The sequence below is a fragment of the Schistocerca nitens genome, chromosome 8 (assembly GCF_023898315.1).
Source record: "Schistocerca nitens isolate TAMUIC-IGC-003100 chromosome 8, iqSchNite1.1, whole genome shotgun sequence".
Classification (NCBI taxonomy): domain Eukaryota; kingdom Metazoa; phylum Arthropoda; class Insecta; order Orthoptera; family Acrididae; genus Schistocerca; species Schistocerca nitens.
Window position 1 is genome coordinate 34,821,880 of NC_064621.1, and position 25,582 is coordinate 34,847,461.

Consider the following 25,582-nt stretch of genomic DNA (forward strand, 5'->3'; position numbering starts at 1 on the left):
TTAAGTTTTTATAGGGCATGCAGAGATGCCGGTGCCTTCTTGCACATTGTAGCTGTGTGCTCAGCCCAATTTAGATTTTCATCTGTTATTGTTCATAGAGTTTTGCTGAGTGAGAGGAATTTATATTTATCCGATTTAAGTTTAAAGATAGTAGGGATTCCAGATACTTCGAGCTCATGAGCCTAGAATGAGCAAGCAGGTCCGCTAGGGTTTTGAATCGATTAAGTCTTAACCCTATATTCTATACTCATATTCGTTATACACACAGGTCAGTACTGACATTGTCTGTAGCTGGCTTCAAATTGATCTGCGCAGAAATTGGGCATTGTTGGCAAGACGTCAGGAACGAGTGAAATCATTACAGTAATAGTAGAGAAAAAATTCGGCTCCTAAGTTTCCCAAGTGAAATATCTAAGTCGACACGGTCAAAGGATGTTCTAAATCTAAAATAACCTGACTGTCGGTTCTGATCTATCCATGGTTATTTTCAGACCGGCTGTTGTTTTTATTTGAGCAGATGCTGTGCTGCAGTAGTTTTGGAAATTGGTATTCGTCTGATAGTTTATCTGTACTGAAATAATGGTTTTCGGGTCCTGGGCCATACATTCTCCGGTCATGGATAGCGCCGGAAGAACACAAATGGGGAGTTAGAGGTTGCTGCTGTAGCAGCGTCCATCTCGTGTATTGGCTTGGCAGTTCCATGTTTCCACGACTCAAGGAAAAGAGTTAGTCAATAATAAACTTTATCATTTGGACTGTGATGCCAGTGTATGCAGCAGATGCTGTTTTGATGTTCATAAAGAATTTTTTGGAGCTATTGGCAGTATCGTGCTTGAGACGTAGTTTTTCTAGCTACCACCATTTATCCCCACCGTATCTGAAATCGTTCCATTATCTCTCGATGCAAAGGGCCTTATTTTTACTGAAGTACGAAACATTATTGAGCTCATGGATTCACTGCAATATCACTGAACCTGGACTGAAATATGAACAGTGTGACGTACGTGTTCTTTTGTCATAGTGACCGAATTACAAAGTGAGATAGAAAAGCCACTGGATTGCAAAAGTACAAGCTTTTAAGTTTATGTTACGCTGCCTTCTGGCGACATTGGGTTTCGGCCGTGATGGAACTTAATAAGCGGGTACCAGATACGAATGGCCGAGGGCGAAGAGATATGGAACGCAAGGCGGAGTGCAAGTTGCTCGATGATTTGGAAGGAGTGGTAAAACGTAGGACGGAGATCTATGTAACGTTTGTATAGGCGAGTACTGGACGGCTCAGGGTCTGTTGGGTAGCCGAGGAGTTTACACGTCTTATTCGCCTCGTTACTAGATTTAGTAGATCTGCTCAGTTGTGGGCTTTCTTTTGGATGGTTATTAGGTGGGAGTTCGAGGGTAGCTTTCGATTGGGCTTTGATGCAAGTTATTGTATTTAGTTGGGTGAACAGGACGTCTGCGGGTGGTGAGGTATAAGTCTCGAGGACTGAAAACTCGGGTGAAATTTCCTGCGTTTCTACAGGCTGGATGGAAGGTACCACTGGTTGCACGAAGAGGTGAACTCACGGGATTTCAGTTGGAGTGACTGTTGGGACGCATCGCCTAGTAGAGGTTTGAAGGCTGCTCGTACATTTCCTCTAATCGCAGCGGGCTGGCAGCGGCTAAGTTATCGCTCCTCAGCCATTGGAGTTAGTCTTTATAGTAGGCTTTCAGGTTTTCCCAGGACGGCGTTGTCATCTCGGAAAAACGGGTTTTCTGCCGCTAATCTGCGTCGTACTTGTATGATATTTCGATCGTGTAACGCGCAATCTTCATCAGGTGCTATCCCAGTGATGACCTGATGAAGATTATCGTGTAAATACGACGTGAATTACCGGCAGAAAACCCGATGGACAATTTATGATTAAATGAGTGATGAGATTAACATTCGCTCATCGTGAGGACAGTGGAACATAGGCCCCTGGAAACTGTGGGCATGGACGGGGATGTGGTATTGGCGAGGACGTTTTATGAAAAAATGATTCTGGATGTCTATTTGGGAACTGGTAAGTGAGATGCAGGTGTTAGGAGGGGAATGGGACGTCAGCTTGACAAAGGAAGCGTGGGTTGGAGCCATCTATGGAATGGGATGGATAGGGTAGGCTATGGTTGGAAGAAGGCTTGATTTCGGCGATGAGAGAAAGGTCTGGAAGGCTAAATCTCGATGAAAAAGAATGTGTAGTGTTTAGAAATGGTGTGTATGGGCAGGGGGGGGGGGGGAAGAGAGTGAGCCGTGATGATAGAGGAGCGGTAGCGGACGAGGATTCTCAAGGGTAGGGACCACTGTATGGTGTTGGGACTCAAGTGTAAGTGAGACGAGTTATTTTGTGTTGTGTACAACTTTGTGTGGTAAGGAGAGTTGAGCTACACAGTCGTGTGGCAAATATCGTAGGAAAGCTGGACAGGGGCTGAAATGATTAGCGAGCAACTTAACACACTACACAGAAGATATACTCAACTTGCATTTCTCCAAGCGTACAGAGACTCATTATAATGCAGCAAGAAACAGAGTCCAGCTCTCCGCAACAAGGATGAAATGCTCTGAACTGAAGGACGAACGATGGTGTCGGAACCATGACTGGGTGGCAACTGCATTGCTTCATGTATCAAAGAAACTCCAAGTGTTACTGAACTGTCTGGCTGCCGCTGGCCGCAATATATCGCGGCGGCAGAGAGCGCTCGTAGTCCAGAGCCATTGTAGGCATGACTCAGCAGGACAGCCCCAGTGGGACCGCCAGATCCCGTATGACTGCTATCGGCGTCTGATGGAAACTTACAATTCCGTTGTCAGCTTTGACGCCCGTGGGCGTTGTACTGCACTTTGCAGGTGTTTGAGGAGTTGTGGGAACTTCGTTAGCTGTACTAGATACGAGAGGGAGAAGGCAGAAAAAGTATAGTTCCTGATTTCGGAGGGAATGATGGAATTTGGGAGAAGACTTAGCAGACGACACATTCAAAAAGTAACATACACCATCTGATCAAAAGTCTCCAGAGACCTGTTATTACACAATGATAGGAAGTGTGTCCACCCTTCGCCTAAATGACGGCTTCAGCTCTATTGGGGACACATTCAGTGCGCCGTCTTTGTCTGTGGAGGAATGGGGGCCCTTTCTTCCTCAAGAGCCGAAACTGGAGAAGGCAGTGAAGTTCAATACTGGGGCCTGGAGCAAAATCTACGTTATTCCTCATCTCATAGTTGTTCAGGTAGGGACTCTGGGCAGGCCAGATGTCCTTATGCCTTTCGAACTTTCTTAAGCACAATAAAGGAACCGAAAGAAACTCGCACATCTGTAACATTACCTCCTCTCTTCACCACTTTTCGCAGTAGACATGATGGCAGGTAACGTTCTCCAGCTATTCACCAAGCCCAAATCCTTCCATCAGATTGCCACAGGGTGTAGCGAGATTCATCACTCAAAATTGTTCGTTTCCAGTTATCCACTTCCGTCCTCTTTACACCACCTCAAGAGTCACTTAACATTAAGTACAGGCATGTGTCGCTCATGAGATGCTGGACGATGGCAGCCCATTCTTTTTGTCTGTCCGGTCTTGGCTTGCCTGTGATTATTCCGTCGCGTTTCCACCTGACAGTCACATAACCAACAATCCACTTGGGCAGCCTTAGAAGGGTTGAAATATTCGTAATGGATTTGTCGCTCAGGTGATACTGCACGGCCAGTCCACGCTCAAGTCACTGAGCTGTCCTGATCGACCCACCTTACCGTTACTGCTTCTCTACTGGGAACACAGTGCTCCCCACCTCCTTTTAGACTGGCAGGTCCGCTTCTCTAGATCGTTAGTGTTCACATACACGTTAAATAAGGGGTGTCGAGATGCATTTGATCAGATAGCGTATTAGTTTGGCAGATCTGCAGGCGATTAGTAAAGAGAAAGCCATTTCAGGTAACTAGACGAACTCATCTTAATCCCACACTGTAATCTAACGAGCTAGGATCGCAATGTTGGAAGTGTGCGCTGGCGCGCAGTACTCACGTTGATGGCCTTCAGCATCTGCACGTCCTCCTTATACTTGTGGTAGCTGTCGCAGGCGACGTCGCCGGTGGCGCCGTCCGTCGTGTAAATAGGTTGGTCGTGTAACATGTGGTCCCAGATGCTCTCTCCTTTTCCTTCACAGGCAAACAAACATTTAAGCTTGGTCAACGTCATTTCAATAAAAACGTATTTTTCATGATCTATATCACAGTGTTTGTTTATTTTTACCAAACTCATGCATCTACATCTACATCTACATCTACATGATTACTCTGCAATTCACATTTAAGTGCTTGACAGAGGGTTCATCGAACCACAATCATACTATCTCCCTACCATTCCACTCCCGAACAGCGCGCGGGAAAAACGAACACCTAAACCTTTCTGTTCGAGCTCTGATTTCTCTTATTTTATTTTGATGATAATTCCTACCTATGTAGGTTGGGCTGAACAAAATATTTCGCATTCGGAAAAGAAAGTTGGTGACTGAAATTTCGTAAATAGATCTCGCCGCGACGAAAAACGTCTTTGCTTTAGTGACTTCCATCCCAACTCGTGTATAATATCTGCCACACTCTCTCCCCTATTACGTGATAATACAAAACGAGCTACCTTTTTTGCACCCTTTCGATGTCCTCCGTCAATCCCACCTGGTATGGATCCCACACCGCGCAGCAATATTCTAACAGAGGACGAACGAGTGTAGTGTAAGCTGTCTCTTTAGTGGACTTGTTGCATCTTCTAAGTGTCCTGCCAATGAAACGCAACCTTTGGCTCGCCTCACACTTTTCGTTATTTAGCGTCAACTGCCACCTGCCAAACCATACAGCAATCTTTTCTAAATCGCTTTGCAACTGATACTGGTCTTCGGATGACCTTACTAGACGGCAAATTACAGCATCATCTGCGAACAACCTAAGAGAACTGCTCAGATTGTCACCCAGGTCATTTATATAGATCAGGAACAGCAGAGGTCCCAGGACGCTTCCCTGGGGAACACCTGATATCACTTCAGTTTTACTCGATGACTTGCCGTCTATTACTACGAACTGCGACCTTCCTGACAGGAAATCACGAATCCAGTCGCACAACTGAGACGATACCCCATAGGCCCGCAGCTTGATTAGAAGTCGCTTGAGAGGAACGGTGTCAAAAGCTTTCCGGAAATCTAGAAATACGGAATCAACTTGAGATCCCCTGTCGATAGCGGCCATTACTTCGTGCGAATAAAGAGCTAGCTGCGTTGCACAAGAACGATGTTTTGTTTTTTTTTTTTTTTTTTTTTTTGCTGAAACCATGCTGATTACGTATCAATAGATCGTTCCCTTCGAGGTGATTCATAATGTTTGAATACAGTACATGCTCCAAAACCCTACTGCAAACCGACGTCAATGATATAGCTCTGTAGTTCGATGGATTATTCCTACTACCCTTCTTAAATACTGGTGCGACCTGCGCAATTTTCCAATCTGTAGGTACAGATCTATCGGTGAGCGAGCGGTTGTATATGATTGCTAAGTAGGGAGCTATTGTATCAGTGTAATCTGACAGGAACCTAATCGGCATACAATCTGGACCTGAAGACTGCCCGTATCAAGCGACTTGAGTTGCTTCGCAACCCCTAAGTTATCTACTTCTAAGAAACTCATGCTAGCAGCTGTTCGTGTTTCAAATTCTGGAATATTCCATTCGTCTTCCCTGGTGAAGGAATTTCAGAAAACTGCGTTCAATAACTCCGCTTTAGCGGCACAGTCGTCGGTAACAGTACCATCGGCACTGCGCAGCGAATGTATTGACTGCGTCTTGCTGCTTGTGTACTTTACATACGACCAGAATTTCTACGGATTTTCTACCAAATTTCGAGACAATGTTTCGTTGTGGAACCTATTAAAGGCATCTCGCATTGAAGTCCGTGCCAAATTTCGCGCGTCTGTTAATTTTAGCCAATCTTCGGGATTTCGCGTTCTTCACTGAGACGAAAAGAGTTAAGGGATAGCCAAATGCACACACATGGTTGTTGATAGTATTGTGAACACAAGGTGTAAAAGGACAGTGCATTGGCTGAGCTGCGATTTGTGCTCGGCTCATTCATGTGAAAAGCTTTCCGAAATCTAGTGGTATTGTAGCAGACGACTGACGTGAGTGTCTTTGCAAACAGCATGGCGCCGTCTGCAGCGGCCTTCCTGGGCTCGTGACTGGGCAGTCCTAAAGCACCGACTGCTCACCGAACAGTGCAGCGCCGCGAAGCGGCATCGCGAAGTCAGTGGGAAGACGAGAGTTCAGCGCCCCCTGTCAACACTGACTTGACCAGTCGCCTGTCCCTGGTCGGGCCACATTCCGATCGCAGCCTTCGAGAGCATCAGTACTGGGTAACAGGAAGACGATACTTAGCCTGCGTTCTGAGAGTAGTAATTTCGTGTACCAGGCGAAGGAAGCCATTTCATAATGAGAAGTTTCTTTTCTTTTTAAAAATAAAATGTCCCATTAATTTGAAAGCACCGTGTACTAATCATTTTTGATTCCTGCCACCGGCCATCGCGACTTCTCTCCTCGGTCGTCTATGCTGGTGCTGACTCCCACAGTAGCCAACACAACATCTGGTACCACGGATTGCATAACCAACGCAGCCTTCACGGTTCATTGCTCCATCACAGCCAGTCACTAGTATTTCTCCCTTTTCTTTCAGAGGAGCATTGCTACTGATTGTGTTCTTTCTTGCAGACTAGCCACAAAGCTTTCGCTATTTGTATATTTGAATTGCTTACAACAATCTTTTGCGGCGCACCTCTCGTACAAATGACCTCTAACCTGCCTCCTACACCACGCCTCTTGCTGCTGACTTTGACCTAATGCAGCTTGTTCAGTTTCACCACCAAATGTCGCAGTTGATGACATCAATCGACAAGCTCATTAAGGGGATGTTTACTATCTTTTGGTTCGAAAAATCGATTTTTTTAAATTGCATTTTTAGATGCATAAAAGTGTTTAGAATCCCCCCCCCGCCTGAAACGGTTTTTCCGAATACGGAACGGAAATGTTTGTTATTCGCTGCTGAACAAAAAAAATGTACTTGCCTGAAATCGGCCTTTTTCCCGCACTAGTCTTTTTTTCTTTCGGAGGACGAGTTATTGTACCGGTGCTTGGGAGGAAACAGAATTCGAATGAAAGTTTGAACGCGTGTGTTTGGAAGTTAGCCCCCAAGCATTTGCATTCTGGTGCGAAGACTGTGGAGATTGCAACTTTCCCGGCTGTGAGCAGCTTCAACGAAGGGTATTCAGCAATTCTGAAGACCACGACAACGATGGACGTCACCCTGGGACTCACTCGAAGCAGTTCGCCAACCATTCGGATGACCACCGGATTCAAACGGCCGAAAACCACTTGTTACCGGCCGTACGAGCGGCTCTGGAGCAGCGCAGGATGGCCCAAATCGAGCAGAACGCCCTCTATGAGGAAGAGGAAGGACTATTTTATGGACTCGGAATAGCAGATTGAACGTAAGTTGCATAATATTGCATTTATATGTAGTCAAAACTTCAAACGCGTTTTTCTCGAAATGACTTTTTTTTTTTTATCGCGCGGTATGGTAACTTCAAATTTACTGAACCGATTGCCATGATCCTTTTTTCGGACGAAGCTAACTAAATTGTCTAGGAGTAGTACCACTTTTATTCCGATCCATCAACTATAAATATTTTTATTTATCCGACGAAGTCAAAAAATCGATGAAAAACCCCAATTTTTTTCAAATGGCCGCCATTTTTTTCCTATGGTCCAAATAACTTAGGCGAGGTAAAACTCCTAAAGAATATTATATACTTCGCTAACGTCAACTCAGTTTTGATTTCAGACTAGCTGGCTGACCTGTGATACACCGCGCGTGGAGGTCTACATCGAAATTTTGTTTCGTTCCGACGGCACTCCCGCCTTTGCATTTCCGGTCGAAAAAATTCCAGTTTGAAGAGGATATATCAATAACTATTTTGGCCAAATTTGACATTGATATGTATAACACATCCCGAGAAAAAATTTGTCAAAAACACGCTTTTTTCGGACCAACCTCCCACTAACGCACAAGCCGCTGATGCATCACAACAGGCAACCACAGGCATGTCACCGCCTCGTTTCATTCCACCGTTCCGAGCTTTCAGTGAACTACAAGAGGAATGGAACAAGTGGTACGCGTTCAGCGCTATTATGCTACACATGAACTGCAAGGTTCTGTGAAACGTTCTTATTTCTTGTCAACGGCTGGCATACGAGTTTTACCACTTCGCTCAGAAATTATTCCTGACTAGTAGACCGGAGATGCTAGTTTTTGAAGATTTAGTTTCCGCCCTCACTAAGTATTACGAGAATCAGGTGCAGGCTACTGCAGCTCGTTACGAATTCTTTCGACTGCGGGAAAAGCTAGAGCAGACATACCTTCTGTGAGTCAGTCACTGAACTTCAGGGTTTGATGCGACAACGTTGTTTCCAATGTAGCTGTGGACAGTACTATAGTGACTCAATGATTCGAGATGCAATTACGTACAGTGTGCCAGACAGTAGGCTTCGTGAACCAATTCTCAAACATTTTGATCCTACTTTTGAACAAGTGTTACAAATTATTGAACATCAGGCCTCGTGTGATAGTGTCGGGGAAACCTTTGTGATAGCTCCCATGTGAAGAAGAGGTGTGGCCTTGCGACCGATCACTGCATGCAAACCGGCCACCACACAGTGGACAGGGTAAACAAGAGTCAACACGTGTGTGTCTCCTGCGAAATCATGTCCCCACTGCTTTTGCACGTATAAAAGACAGAATTACTATTTGGGGACTGTGACTTTCTTCTCTTGTGGGAAGCGATGTTATGTACAGTCTGCGTGCTTGCAACAGATAAAGAACTCCACCAACGTTCCCTCTCGTAGGTGCGTAGCACCTCTGACTCAGTGGATGTAGTGTTTTCTAACCCAGCTACCAGTTCTAGTGGTGACCAAATTCAGGACGTGCCTTCACCCCACCAAAGTGCTGTGCAACTACAGTCAAAGAAACTGTTTGTGAAGTTAGACATTGCCAGACGCTGTGTGCGACTTCAGTTAGACACTGGCGCTTCCGTTACATTGCTTAATCCTGCCACTTACGAAGAGTTGGGCTCGACACAGTAGACATCTTGCATGCTATGTACTGCTTATAACGATCACGACATTCCAGTTCTAGGTACATGTAGTTTGTCTGCTACATTCCAGTCTCTCGTCAGAACAGTGACTTTTTACGATTTTGAATTCGCGAGACTGTGAAAATATTTTTGTGTTAGATTCATTTGATTTGTTTGGTTTTCGTACTTTCCGTTTCTGCTTTCAGCCCAAAAGAAAGTGTTACTCAATTGATTGAGAAGTTTCCTGATTTATTTTCCGAATGACTTAGCAGAGCAAATAATTTTTTGGTGCACATAACTATGAAGGACAATGTGTAGCCTACGTGTTTTCGGGCGCATCTCGTCCCTCGTGAATTAAGGCACAGCTGCAATTGAACTTAAAGAAAGACAAGACTGGTGTTATTGGTCCGGTCAAAGCTAGTCAATGGGCTTCTCCCTTAGTAATCTTACCGAAGCCTTCTGGAAGACTTCGCCTTCTTGTTGACTTTAAATCCACTGTGAATCCACAAACAGTAATTACTTATCCGTTGCCTCGACGTGAGGAATTAATGGACAGGCTCACTGCAGGCCACAATTTGCGTATTTGCAAAATCCGCTACATGAGGAGGCTCAGAAAGTGTCTGAGGTCAACGCACATGTCGAATTGTTCAAATTTTGTGCGTTTACCCGGGCAGCGCTTCCGCGCCTGCCATATTCCAACGCTGCTGCAAAAGTTCCATTCTGTCCAAACTACCGGGACGTACACCGGAGGAACACACCAGTAACCTTCGTACCCTTTTTTGAGTGCTACCAGCTGCAGGTTTGAAGTGTCACCTGGACAAATGTGCCTTTTTTCAGACTGAAATCCAGTACTTCGGCCATGTTCTAAATGCCCAAGGTGATCATCGCCTTCAATCACATTTGCTGCCCATCCGGGAGCTCCCTGCCCCGCGGAACGTGACGGAATTACAGGGAATTCTCGGAAACTTGACATATTACATCCGGTTTATTCCCAATGCAGTCCAGATCCGTTGCACCGTTTGTGGCGGAAGAATGTGTCTTTTGTTTGGACCATAGATTGTCAGAACGCATTACAGAAATTAAAAAATGCGTTACTTGAGTGACAGATGCTTTGCTCATTTCGATCCCGCTAAGCCTTCGGTTTTGGCAGTGGACGCTTCCTCGTACAGAACCAGAGCTGTACTCTCGCACAGATTTGGTTCACAGGACAGGTAATCGCTTTCGCTTCCAAGTTATTGACCGAAAATCTATGTAACTACTCCCAAAGCGAGAAGGAAGCGCTCGCTGTTATCTATGGCGTGAGAAAGTTTCATCATTATGTGTTTGGTTGTAAGTTTTAACTAGTGGCGGACCATAAGCCACTTCAGTCTTTGTTTCATCCATAGAAACATGTTGCACCACACACGGCTCAGAAGCCAGAACGGTGGGCTTTGTTATTGTCACAGTATCAGTACGAAATTTCGTGTCGGACCACGTCGAATTATGAAAATTCCGACGCCCCTTGTCGCCCTCCTGTTGTTCCCGAGTCTGAGTTCGACGCTACTGCCGCATCTTGTTGTCAGATCGATGCACAGGACACTGAACTTCTATAGACTTCTCCACTGCACTATAGGAAAATTGCACAGGCCAGAGAAGTAGGCTCTGAGTTAAACATTTTGTTGGAGTACATCTGTACTCCTTGACCCAGTTCAGGGAAAAATATTCCTAATTCTCTTGTGCACCGACATTCTGATCGTCGACATAGCCTCTCCGTCCAGCACAATGTGGTTTTATTGCAAAATGACTGTACATTCACGTGTGATTATGCCTAAAGTGTTGCAAAAAATGTGTTGCGATTGCTCCACCAACGACACTGGGGAAGTGTACGCACAAAACAACTAACGCGTTGCCACTGTTCTAGGCCGGGCATGGACGCACATACTGAACAAATGACGTCACAGTGTCGCGCTTGTGCTGAAACACTATCGGGCCATTGCAAACGTTTTCAACTTGACCGAAGCCTCAACCGACGTGGCAACGAGCACATATTGACTTTGCTAGTTCATTTTGGAACCCTCGTTGGCTTATTGTCGTGGATTCTTTTAACAAATATCCATTTGCAGTACACGTGAACTGGACTAGATGCGTAGTACGATTGAGACTTTGTCATGTATTTTTTTCCTTGGAAGGTTTGCGTGAAGTGTTGTGTTGCGGCCAAATGTAGTTAGTGTTGCTTCACGCGGTGGAGAATGGCAAAAAAGAGGCAGCCGGCGACTGTGGCGTTGCGAAGTAATCGCGGCACAGATAGCCTTGCTGACAGTAGCAGACTACCAACAGGCTGACACAAGGACGCACACAGACTGAGCGCCGAGCGAAGCCTGGAGAGTGCTGAGTAAGGAGAAGTGAGGCCAGCACGCTAAGATACACTGCAATATACTGCGGGAGTAATAAAATAAAAGCGACCACCAAAGGTAAAAAACGTCCTCCTACCGGATATAAATAGTGGAGCGCAGGCAGCAACAGACAGAAGCCATTAGGAAGCAGTTCGGATCTGAGGACGGACGTGGTCCGTGTCCGAATGTTCAATCTTCGTAGGTGACGATTCCAGAAGTCTGTTCGAACTCGCAGGAGTCGTCCGTTCGTCGCCAGATGTCAACTTCAGCTCTGGAGGTCGGCCCGTGTTCGGTCGGTACCCTGGCTGACTAACTACAGCGAGAACTTCCGGCAGGACCGGCCGCAGCGCGGTCTCGGTCACAGGCGCCGCCGGGGACTGACGCCCGGACATCGCGACTGACGGCTTCCCAGCCGCCGGTGCAGCAGGCGTCGGCAGCTGACCTCACGGCAACGCGGCTCCTTGAGCGTGCCGTACTGAGGCGCCGAGCGGCTACGAGTTCATCTCAACCACAGGGCATCCTGGCTTCAGCGGAGCACTGGTGGCCTGAGGCTCCCGAGAGCGATCAGCGGCGGCGCGTTGCGCTCATTGTCGGAGAATCTACACAGCAGCAGCCAGGCGGAGGGATCTGCACGGCTGGGCAGCGACGACGAGGGAGAAATTGTAAAGAAAGTTGAATAAATAATTGTAAAACTCCACGCCGTCCCAGTCTTTGGCGCAGCCACTGTGTCTGCTGCTAACAAGTACTGCAGAAGTCGTAACAAGTGGACACTCACCTTACCAATACGTTTCATCCTTAGTGGAACGGAGAAGCTGAGCGATGTGTGCGTGTACTCAAGCAAGAGGTGAAGTAACTACGTGCCTCTCACACACGGGAGCAAGCGCTGCTGCTCTTCCTCGCTACGTACCGCTCCCAGCCCGCGACTGTACGCCGCCGGTGGAGCTCCTGCACGGCCGGCGCCTCCGAGCACTGCTCCAGTTGCTGCACCCACCACAGCACACGGCCCCTCCCACGCTTCACAAGTATCACTTTGCGCGTAATGATTCTATTCTTTTCAGAGCTTCTGGTCGCATCCGGCGCCCGGAGCGAAGAGCGATTCTTCGAGATTTAGCCGTTTGCATGTACGCTTTTTTTTTGGTCATCAGTCTACTGACTGGTTTGATGCGGCCCGCCACGAATTCCTTTCCTGTGCTAACCTCTTCATCTCAGAGTAGCACTTGCAACCTACGTCCTCAATTATTTGCTTGACGTATTCCAATCTCTGTCGTCCTCTACAGTTTTTGCCCTCTACAGCTCCCTCTAGTACCATGGAAGTCATTCCCTCATTTCGTCTTAGCTTCCCTGCACTTCCTATTTATTTCATTCCTCAGCGACTTGTATTTCTGTATTCCAGATTTTCCCGGAACATGTTTGTACTTCCTCCTTTCATCAATCAACTGAAGTATTTCTTCTGTTACCCATGGTTTCTTCGCAGCTACCTTCTTTGTACCTATGTTTTCCTTCCCAACTTCTGTGATGGCCCCTTTTAGAGATGTCCATTCCTCTTCAACTTTACTGCATACTGCGCTATTCCTTATTGCTGTATCTATAGCGTTAGAGAACTTCAAACGTATCTCGTCATTCCTTAGTACTTCCGTATCCCACTTCTTTGCGTATTGATTCTTCCTGACTAATGTCTTGAACTTCAGCCTACTCTTCATCACTACTATATTGTGATCTGAGTCTATATGTGCTCCTGGGTACGTCTTATAATCCAGTATCTGATTTCGGAATCTCTGTCTGACCATGATGTAATCTAATTGAAATCTTCCCGTATCTCCTGGCCTTTTCCAAGTATACCTCCTCTTGTGATTCTTGAGCAGGGTATTCGCTATTACTACCTGAAATTTGTTACAGAACTCAGTTAGTCTTTCTCCTCTTTCATTCCTCGTCCCAAGCCCATATTCTCCTGTAACCTTTTCTTCAACTCCTTTCCCTACAACTGCATTCCAGTCGCCCATGACTATTAGATTTTCGTCCCCCTTTACATACTGCGTTACCCTTTCAGTATCCTCATACACTTTCTCTATCTGTTCATCTTCAGCTTGCGACGTCAGCATGTATACCTGAACTATCGTTGTCGGTGTTGGTGTGCTGTCGATTCTGATTAGAACAACCCGGTCACTGTTCACAGTAACACACCCTCTGCCCTACCTTCCTATTCTTAACGAATCCTACACCTGTTATACCATTTTCTGCTGCTGTTGATATTACCCGATACTCATCTGACCAGAAATCCTTGTCTTCCTTACACTTCACTTCACTGACCCCTACTATATCTAGATTGAGCCTTTGCCTTTTCAGATTTTCTAGTTTCCCTACCAGGTCCAGCTTCTGACATTCCACGCCCCGACTCGTAGAACGTTATCCTTTCGTTGATTATTCAATCTTTTTCTCATGGTAACCTCCTCCTTGGCAGTCCCCTCCAGGAGATCCGAATGGGGGACTATTCTGGAATCTTTTGCCATGGAGAGATCATCATGACACTTCTTCAATTACAGGCCACATGTCCTGTGGATACACGTTACGTGTCTTTAATGCAGTGGTTTCCATTGCCTTCTGCATCCTCATGTCGTTGATCATTGCTGATTCTTCCACCTTTAGGGGCAATTTCCCACCCCTAGGACAAGAGAGTGCCCTGAACCTCTATCCGCTGCTCCGCCCTCTTTGACAAGGCCGTTGGCAGAATGAGGCTGACTTCTTATGCCGGAAGTCTTCGGCCGCCAATGCTGATTATTTATCAAAAGTTAGGCAGTGAATCAAAGACGCTACCCCTAGACCACGGGTCGCTCTTCAAACAATGCTACGAATGCGAAACGTTACGTATCTATTATTTGAAGCCTCCTGAGTGAGCGCGAAGTTTCCGGCACTTCCGACACACAGAGTAGCTTCAGGACAGTTTCATACGGCGTCTGTAGGTGATGTACGTTACAAGCAATGTGTCGTCATTGAATTTCTCACTGCAGAGAAACCAACTGTGAGGAATATTCATGTCCGGCCGGGATGGCCGAGCGGCTGTAGGCGCTTGAGTCTGAAACCGCGCGACCGCTACGGTTGCGGGTTCGAATCCTACCTCGGGTATGGATGTGTGTGATGTCGTTAGGTTAGTAAGGTTTAAGTATTTCTAAGTTCTAGGGGACTTTACATGTTAGCTCCCACAGTGCTCAGAGCCATTTGAACCATTTTAGAATATTCGCAAACGCTTGTGTAAAGCATCTGCTGTCGACAGAAGTACGTTAGTCGCTGGGCATCGAGGGTGAGGTCATAAGAAGTCCGTTCGGCGGATTCAAATGGTTCAAATGGCTCTGAGCACTATGGGACTTAACATCTGAGGTCATCAGTCCCCTAGTCCTAGAACTACTGAAACCCAACTTACCTAAGGACTTCACACACATCCATGCCCGAGGCAGGATTCGAACCTGCGACCGTAGCAGCAGCGCGGTTACGGACGGAAGCGCCTAGAACCGCTCGGTCACAGCGGCCGGCCGTTCGGCGGAGGTCCACGGTTTACAGCGGTCGGGGAGACCAACCACGACTGTCACGGCTGACATGTTGCAGCGAGCTGATGTCATTGGCGAGGCCAGACGCATTACGACTCGAGCAGACATTTTGAGGACGATGAGGAGGTGAGTCACACAATGAAGCACTGGCTCCGCCACCAGGACCAGGATTGGGTACCGACAGGGCATACACGCCCTCGTTTCGCGATGGGGTAAGGCCACAGAACGGGATGCAGATAACATGGTACAATAGGATGTGTAGATAAAACACCATTCTTTCGTGTGTATAATTGTTGAAGAAAAAAAGGCGGTGCATTACTTTCTTGGCAAACCTCGTATTCAATTCTAGGTGCTGCTGGGTTGCTGCGCCGCAATCAGAACGTGATTCGTCCTTGCGAGACTTTTCCGCACATTTTCTGTCCCCAGATTTATATTGCAGCGGCATCTTGCTCCCGGCGCCGCCATCCCATTGGGCCTCTTCGGCACCGTCCGCGTAATTGAGAGAGATGGACCAATCGCCATCGGCACAGCAGCAGCTCAACTTCATGGCGTTCCTTCCGGCGCCGTCGACGTCATAGTGGACCTCCCCGTTTTTCATTGGACCGGCTCAGGAAGAGGGCGGGCGCAATTTTCTGATGTGTTCTCACTGAGTGATCTCCTCGAAACGCAGGACAGACGTCGGGGCGCGGCTGGGGACTCGGTGTCGGTCCCAATTGCGACTCCCAATGGTCGAACCCTAGTTCGGTGCAGTCTTCGAGAACATCATTACTAAATAATAGGGAGACCATAGTTACATTGCATTTTGCGACTAGTAATTACATGTAGGAGGCACAGGAAGCCATGCTTCTTTTCGTTTTAGAAATAAAATGTCTTATTAATCTGAAAGCGTTTTGAACACATCATTTTGGAATCTTGCCATCGCAACTTCTTCCTTGTTTGTATCGGTCGCGACTCCCACTCGATGGTGACTCCCCTAGTAGCCAGCACAAGAGTGACCATATGGGTCGGACCCTAGACAACTGCAAAACTGTGGCCTGTTCAGAACAGTTCCGTGTTCAGTTGGTAAAGCCGCGCGGGGTAGCCGCGCGGTCTAGGGCGTCTTGTCACGATCCGCGCGGCTGCTCCCGTCGGAGGTTCGAGTCTTCCCTCGGGCACGAGTGTGTGTGTGTGTGTGTCGTCCTTAGCGAAAGTTTGTTAGATTAAGTAGTGTATAAGCTTAGGGACCGATGACCTCAGCAGTTCGGTCCCATAAGACCTTACCACAAATTTCCAAAATTTCAGTTGGTAAGAGCTGATGGGAGGGATTGTGTTGGAGTAGACCTTACGAACCCACGGACTCAGGTTGTCAATAAGGCACTGCAAAAACTGGTGGTGGCACTATATTGCGATCCGCTGTGTTTACATGGAGTGGACTGGCTCCTCTGGTCCAACTCAAACTATCACTGACAGGAAATGGTTATGTTCGGCTACTTGGAGACCACTTGCAGCCACTCGTGGACTTCTTACTTCCAAACTTGTCACCCGGCCACAATTGTTTTCGATTGGTTTGAAGAACATTCTGAACAGTTCGAACGAATGACTTGGCTAACCAGATCTCCCGAGTTGAATTCCATCGAACATTTGTAGGACCTAATCGAGAGGTCAGTTCGTGCACAAAATCCTCGACCGATAAATCTTTCGCAATTATGGACGTCGATAGAGGCAGCATAGCTCAATATTTCTGCAGGGGACTTCCAACGACTGATGAGTCCATGCCATGTCGAGTTGATGGTCTACGCCGGGCAAAACGAGGTTCGACAAGATATTAGGAGGTATTCCCTGACTTTTGTCACCTCGGTGTATAAGATAGATGTGTAGATGAATAATGCCCGTGGATAGCACCTTCCGGAAAGTCATCCGAAGAGAAAGGAGTAATTTACATTAATCATACAAACTCAGTAAATGAAATGATCGTATGGCAATGATTGCCGGGAGTTCCCAACTGGGGAAGTTCGTCCACTGAGTTGCGCTAGTCGTTACAGCTGAAGCCACATTGGGAGACTTCCTTGTTGATGATGATGAAATGATGATGAGGTCAACTTAACTCCCAGTCCCTGAGCAGAGAAAATCTTCGACGTGGCCGAGAATCGAACCCGTGACCGCTGCGTGGCACTCAGGCGCGCTGACCACTCAGTTACGTGGGCGGACATAGAATAACAAAGGCAGAAAGGCGCGTTCTGTGCGAGACTGGAGGCCAACAGGTTTCCGGAAGACACGTACCATTCACTGCAAAGGCGACAGTCACGTAACTCACGGGGAGAAGCCTTCGTTCCGCTACCGTTACTCTATATTGTCCTCAGGGAAGACTTTCCCTAAAGTTTCGGTGCGATGAAGGGGTAAGTTGCTACCCGCAAATAAATTTTTGATCTTCGTAAATCTCGGCCACAGAATAGAAATTCCTCGCTAGAGAAAAGCAAATGCGGAAATTTTTCCACCTGAAATAGCTATCACCCAGCATACGTCAGGAGTGGAAGCAGAACTGAATACATTCCCAAACATGTGTTTCACTGCACCCTTCATTTAGTCTACTTTTACTAGTCCTGATATTAGAGAGACAAAGCATTGTGAAGGCGTTGTTAAATTATCTCGTAGGCGTATTTAGATGTTTACTTAGGGTCTTTTTAGCCGAATATTTCTATTGAAAGATTTCAGCGAGATGAATGTGGACCACGTACGTGGCATTGACGCATTTGTTAATCCCTATGTAAGCACGTGATTCGATTTCTAGCAGTAAAGCGATAATTGTCTCGATGTTCGTTTGTGATGTCGCAGAAATGGCCCACAAGCACACGGCTTCTGTTTAAAGGACGTTTTCCTGAGGTAAACAACCTGGCTTCTCCAATTTTCATCAATGTTGCTCAAAAATGTACGCAGGCACCCCAGAAAAGTGTTTATGAATTAGACATCATAAATATTAGGCATCACAGGTAGCGGTTTTTGCAGCCGTTACTCTAAAAGTGTGACTTCTATAAACGCAACGTTGAAAAGTAGACTAGCACCCGTGAAACGCGTGTGCATCGATTTCCTATAGTCGCAAGTAACATACTTTGTTCATGTCACCGAGGGAAATCTTTCTTGCGACGACATATAACACTGCATGGAACACAGCCAGCGTGTCCTAAATCATGCCTGTACATTTATGATAACTGATTCTTATTATGCATTAAACATAAATCTACATAGTTTCCTTTCTGGTCGCAAGAAAACACATAATAGGTTCTTCGACTTGATATGATAATAAAAAGTAACAGTCGAGATCTGGAATTTATTTTATATATAGTGTTTGTAAGCGGTCTCGATCGTTATAATCATCTTCAGACCAAGCCTCTGAAATATACACAACCAATTGAGAATTCTGACTTTGCGCAAGTCAGAATGTGATGCATGGGAGAAGGCATGATTACCGTTTTAGATATAACATGTTTACAGACGAATGTCTCATTAAGGATATTGTGCATCCAGTTATCGTGTTAGCAAGATAGTCTGGTCGCGGTGCGTGACAGTGGGTGAATGTGCTGGGCAAAAAACCGCGAAGTTTGCAGTACTAAATACTCTTAGGTACAGTTAAATAATATGACTTACAAACTGTACCGTCTGTGAGAAACCGTTTTCATTCCCGATGCAGCGTAATGAAGATAGTCTCGAATTCGTTTCTTCCATAGTGTGGTGTGTGGAAGTGGATGATTAGGTTGAATATATTCTCTTATACGAGGCTCACCCTGTTCCATCCATACTGGCTTTAACATTACGTTCCCCATACATATTCAACCACTGTTAATATCATGGGGACAATTAGTTTAGTAATATTGTCTTAACATAATAGTATTTAAATGAAGCTGGACAGGAATGGAAGTTGCGTTAGTTCACTTGGCGTTTACTTTTCGTTAGATATACATAAGTTCATATGGTTCAAATGGTTCTGAGCACTATTGGACTTAACATCTGAGGTCATCAGTCCCCCAGAATTTCGAACTACGTAGACCTAACTAACCTAAGGACATCACACACATCCATGCCCGAGGCAGGATTCGAACCTGCGACCGTAGCAGTCGCGAGGTTCCAGACTGAAGCGCCTAGAACCGCTCGGCCTCCACAGCCGGCTATACATAAGTATAATGTCTTGTTTTCACAATACTTTCTTATAGTCTATATTTGCAGTGATTGACGAAAGCGCGCAAAATTATGAAAAGGATTATATCCACGAAAAACAGGCGAGGAGTACCGTTCTAATATTCATTTGTTATTTACTAGTATTTTTGTTTGAATCTATTTCGATTTCTTTCCTTGTGTCTCTGTTGATCCTCGGTAAAGTGCGATTGACGAAAACGCGCTAAGAGATTAAAAACTAATCTATTTGATATTAGACGTTGTTGTGTGTGTCTGTTGCTAGCGGCATAGTGCGCTCATAACGTCCGCCATCGGTTCAGAGTGTGAACACTGAGACAGTTTTAGTTTCGACAAATCAAAGCGTTTCGTGTAGCACGGATCTTTGGAGGTTCATGGCGGGCTCGTTGATACCATTCATGTAACATCTTATCAGATTCATAGTGCCTTTTTTTATTCTGATAACAATGTCTTTTTCGCTAAGTTTTGGGATCCACTACACGAAGACAGCTAACGTTTGCCTCATGGTTCTCAAATTCCCTTTCAGCCTCGTGATGGTTGAAAAAGTACGGCGCTTCTTACAAATGCGGAACGGGATTATATCAGTGTCCGAGTATTCAGTCCCCCCTGCAAGCTGTCGACAGTTCACCTAAGGAAGTATTGCTCCCTTATTTTGACGAATCCGTTCTTTGGAGATGGGATTCAAATGTAGCATTCCTATCCATCTACAGGTCTGTGACTACAGCATTCACATAACATATAATGGGGAAGTGGGAACATGCTTTCTCTGCAGTGACAGTGGTCACCTTAGATCTAATTTGCAGGTATTTGTTTTGAAGTCTCACTTGAACAGCGTCGTTACCTGGTCTCGTTTCTACTGCTTACAAGGTTGGTGCCAAACCTTCTCCGGGTGCAATGGAAGCAGAGGGTCGCGCACCTTTACCCTTGCAACACGGTCCTGAAATTGTTGCCAACCCAGTAGCGTCCGCAGTGCAGCATAAGAGAGTGCATCTCAAGAGTCGGATGCGTCTACTCCTTACCACTGAACTTAGTTTGTCGACTCATGTGTCTTGTAGTGGTGAGTCCGGTATTCTTGATGGTGTTGCGAAAAAAGCTGCTGATGTCTGTATTGTTTCTCCTAGAACTCTTTCAGTGGTTGAGGTAACTCCTCCAGAACCACCCAAGGGTGGTCGTTGAGCATTCTCATGTTCCAATGATTCAACAGCAGCAAATTGAGCGCCGCTAAAATCATCTGTTCCCTTGATGTCACCCATTCAGATGACGCCGGTATGACCAACCATTCTTAGTCTATTCGAGGTGATTGCTGGCCATGGAATCCTACCTGTGGACCCAGTTGTTGTGAAGCCTGACGCTTCTCTTCATCGATATGAATTGCAGGTATCCAACAGTGCGGAGCGGGCCTTTGTAGCTGCTTGTTTGTCAACTGCTTTGATTGATGTTGAAGAAGCGTGTGTCCCCAACTGCCGTTGCGGTATTGCCTCGTAGTGTCTGTCAACAACGCATCCAACCTGAGCGCCCGGTGGCTCGTAAAAAGAAGAAACATAAAGATTCTAGAGGCGGGGATGTAAGCCCCTGACCTTCCGACTCGTCAGTGGATCTTGACCCATATTAATGACGTAATTAATTTGGTCGTCAGATAGAAATTTGTTTCTTGTCGTTTACGTATGCGGGCTTATAATTTCTTTCTTTGAATGTTAATGGGTTGGGATGGGACACGTGGCTCGATTCATTAAGCCGATTTGTCTATGACTCCTGTGCGTATCTCGTAATCCTAAAACAACTAAAATTTACTCGCTTTCCTCTCCCTAGTTGTTACATTAACTTTAATATTTTTTTTAAAGAGGGAATTCCCAATGAAGGGATTGAATTCTTGATAACGGTAAAGGAATGGTGTGTACTTTTTCTTCACCTGACCTTCATTCTCCTTTATGCACCGTCAGATACCGGACGCACTTTGGACTGTCCCCAGTTTTATAAGAAAGAAGTGGTTTATTTCTTACACAGAAATCCGCCCATTGTTCTGAAAGGTGGTGATTCTAATTTGCAAGATTTAATTCGTTCCTTAAAACTGCAAGGTGTTTGGATCTGCACAGATCCGACTCTTGTCAAATTTCCCTATTTCCTGCTACTTATAGCGATACATTTCACAGATTTTATTTATCTGACTGCGTGATAGGATTTTGACTGTCGATGTCATCCTCGCCAGCTTGATGGACCACGGTGCAGTAACTGTTATCTTAAACCACGCGTGACAGTCGTGAAACTGTTTCGATCGCCTTGGATTATGAATGAGGAGCACGTGGAAGCTGAATGTGGCGCACTTGGTAGAGCCCTCTCTACATAAAGTGATTCTGGAAGTATGGGACCGTAGTCTCTGTTGAAATGCTCTCTATGCCTTCTTCTTACAATGGTGGGTCAAGTGGCAAAGCCAAGGCACCAAAAAACACTGATACGATTCTTCACTGACAGAGCGCGGGAATTCGTGAAGACGCAACGAGTTGAATGATGTCTTCTGTGACAATTTTATCACGTGTTATTGAATTACACGATGCACTTCGGAACCTGTCGGTCAATCACCACTTGTAAATCGTGTTAACACATTACTGACTTCTACTCTTGAGGGAGGTGATGCGAAATGTACGAGTATGTTCCTGTTACGGGAAAGTTTGTTAGGCTTTGTATTTCACGAATCAAATGGCGGACAACATAACGAAAAACATTGAAAAGCAATAATAGACTTACCGAAAAATCAAGGAACAACATTTTTAACGATTTAATACCAGAAGACATTGTTTTATCCTTAATGTAACGTGATGCGTCTTTACAGAAAGGATAAACCAATCTATGCTGGCATTAAAATGTTAAAAATGTTCTTAGCTGCCTGTCCGGTAAGTATGTCACTGTTACTGTCATTTCATTCGCGAAATACAAAACCTTACGTCTAACCTTCTCATAACAGGAATATACATTTCACATCACCTCACTCAAGAGCACAATAAAATAACATATCTAGGCGATTTACACCTGAGTATGGACCCACAGGCTCCGAAATCCATGGCGAAGAAGCAAAATTGTGACTGAAGGCGCTATTATTCATACTTCCTGTGTTGCATACGGTCGTGTTCATAGCTACAAAATATGGATTAACTTAAATACTATATCGTAGAACTTTCTTAAGTTAACAGTGACACTGTTATGCAGAATTGTATCTAAAAAAAAACTGTTTTAACGTTTCGAAGTTATATGCAGATGACGCGCAATTGAAGCGCTAGGAGCGCAGAGAGAAGCTATCTCACCTATGCATGTGCATAACCCTCAACTTTTAATTAGTATGGCAACGTATCATAGGTCTACATAAATTACAGGTACCACTTGCTGATCCACGAGTATCGACCTTATTTTATTTTAAAGCATGCTTTGTCAAGAAGAAGAGATACAGTTTTTAAATTCTGTGGTGATAATTTCGTTTTTATATTTTCCATTGTAATTTCTGAAGATCCAGTTATAAAAACGTTTTGTGATTGCGTCACAGAGAAGATAGGATAAATTATGATCACTTCCGATTTTAAAAGCTTCCGCATTACATTTCATGTTCGAGCATCTCCAGTACTCTTCATCAGTGCCATTCACGTAGGCCACGCTGCTCACAGTTTCCTGGACACGCACCAACCGTAAATTGCGGTTGTACCCAATAGCACCCAACATCATAAGACCGTAAGCTGGCGCTGTATGTCTTACGCGAACGCAGGCACTCTGATGCCACTCCACGTGTCTGTGGCAAACCAAAATGCTGCAATAATTTTCAAACAAGGAGATCCTGAATTCGTCCCAAAACAGTGTCGGATGACATTCCTGTCCCCAGTGACGTCGTTCCATACAGCATTGCTGTCTAGCATGTTTCTGCACATCCGCCAAAGGCAGTCTGAGAAGTGGACATGAGCACGTAACCCATGCCGTAATAAAAAGCGACGGACTTTTGTCCCTGGTAGTGTTCAAATGGTTCAAATGGCTCTGAGCACTATGGGACTTAACATCTTAGGTCATCAGTCCCCTAGAACTTAGAACTACTTAAACCTAGCTAACCTAAGGACATCACACACATCCATGCCCGAGGCAGGTTCGAACCTGCGACCGTAGCAGCCCCGCCGTTCCGGACTGCAGCGCTAGAACCGCACGGCCACCGCGGCCGGCCCTGGTAGTGTACAATGTGTTAAACTGTTTGACTGTTGCACTAGAGCCGACGAGGACGCAGCTCTGTCCTGCAATGCCATCCGTACGGGGCGTGCGCCGGCCGCTGTGGTCGAGCGTTTCTAGCCGCTTCAGTCCGGAACCACGAGGCTGCTACGGTCGCAGGTTCGAATCCTGCCTCGGGCATGGATGTGTGTGATATCCTTAGGTTAGTTAGGTTTAAGTAGTTCTAAGTTCTAGGGGACTGATGACCTTAGTGTTAAGTCCCATAGTGCTCAGAGCCATTTGAACCTTCTGTGAACCCATCTGCATACACTCGTTGCACTGTCGAAATACTTCTTCCCACACGAGCAGCAACTTTCCAGATGGACGCATCTCATTCTCTCATGCCAATAATGCGCCCTGTTTCAAACTCAATGACTTGACGGTACGATTCGCGCATACGTCTGCGAGGCATCCAGCACGTCTACTCAAATCAAACTGATCCATTACCTTCGGTTTATAGCGACAACGAGAGCCGAAGACACACTTTGCCGGTAGGTGGTGTTGCGCCACGATATCAATGTTGAACGCGCTGCCCAACTTGATTCAAATGTTAATCATTTTTTCATAACATACTAATGTACATTTCCTATAAATATGAACGTCCTATCTCTAGTCGTTCAAGGTATTCTGTGATTTTGCTGAACATTGAGTGTGTATGTTACTTTTAGTTCCACTTGCAAGACAAACATTAAACTTTCAGTGCAGTCAGTGTGACGATATAAGATAAGCCGTACGCACTGAATATCTCGCACCAGGGCTTCCTGATGTGCGCTGACGTATCCTCTGACTGTTTTCTGCCTCATACTCGAAACCTATGTTACAGCCAAGCTACCTCCTTGTTTTCCTTTTTTGTTTGTTAACTTGAGAATGTTTTGGTATTGTGATGCTTATCGTTATCAAGATTGATTTTAAAATCTGTCAAACGCATCCAGACATTTGTTAGCTGTATATTTAGAATCAACGTTCTCTATTTCTTTGTTACCAATTAACGCTATGTTCATGTCTTGCCAAATGTAGCTAATTGGACCAAAGGTAGACGGAATGTAATACAAAAAAATTCCCTTTTTACTTTAGTGTTAAATATCGTTGATAAAATAGGAAATCAGTGATAAACGTTTTGGACGAATTTTGTTCATTTTTTCGTGACAAGTAGTTCCAAGCAGAAGTTCATCATTAAATGCTTTGCATTTTTATTTGCATTGCTCTTCGTAGTGTTTTCATTATTTCAAACCAATTCAATAAACCTAATAAATTCCAATCTGAAGTTCCTTTCCTTCTGTTAACTCATATTCTTTAAAACAAAGTACACAGTGGGTCAGTGTTTTATAGGTGCAGTGTACTTACTACGTCTTCACATTGTCATGAGAAAATATTTTCTTCATTACTGAGCATTAGAAAACGAACAGTAATACCATTCTGTGGAGTACAGTTCTACCACTGGCTACGCAACATTTGTCTGTGGCAAATGAGCTGGAATTGTACCATCTGCTACTCAACACACTAGCGAAATTATTTTCTCGCTTTGCTTTATGTACTGAGTAATTTGCTGGCCTAAGACGATGACGCGGTTCCTTCTCTCACGTGTAATTAGCGTGCTCAGATAAACTACTTTGGTGATGGTAAGTGCAGTTTACTCACCACTCTCGTTCCAGGCGCCTTCTATCTGATAGGCAGAGGTGGCAGCTCCCAGGAGGAAACCATCAGGGAACTGGTTGACAGCTGTTTGCGCAAGGCTAACAGCTAACAGGGCTGCAAAAAATGCTGGTAACATCATTTTCACAGGCTGCGGAAAACACATGGAACTGCTAGTATATATACGTTTTTAATCTCAGTACTGTAAGCGTAACATCCGTTTCTTATCAGATAAGAAGGACATGAAAGGGGTACCTTAACCGATATTTATCGAAACAAATGCAGTGTCATTACGAGGTCCGTCTTCAAGACCAGTAGATAAAGATGCTTCCGCTTTTAGAGAGGTAAGTTACTGATGAGTTTAACAGGTGACGCTGAGTCACTTGGTTTTTACCTGCAGCCAGATCACCCTCTTCTGGAATGATCTTCACTGAGCCTCGCCTATACCACTTGTCTGCGTTTTCAAATCACATAT

General features: G+C 45.4%; 1 protein-coding gene across 1 annotated transcript in view; it reads right to left on the reverse strand.

Moving 5' to 3' along the window:
- Window positions 1–25,244, reverse strand: part of LOC126199240 (myrosinase 1-like) — an 80,083-nt gene extending 54,839 nt beyond the window's left edge. Inside the window, exons 1-2 of the mRNA XM_049936033.1 lie at window positions 25,114–25,244; window positions 4,030–4,163 (exon numbers count right to left, since the gene is read on the reverse strand). Of these exons, the coding sequence (XP_049791990.1) occupies window positions 4,030–4,137 (108 nt within the window). The 5' untranslated portion in view covers window positions 4,138–4,163; window positions 25,114–25,244. The remainder of the gene's footprint in view (window positions 1–4,029; window positions 4,164–25,113) is intronic.
- Window positions 25,245–25,582: the final 338 nt, after the last annotated feature.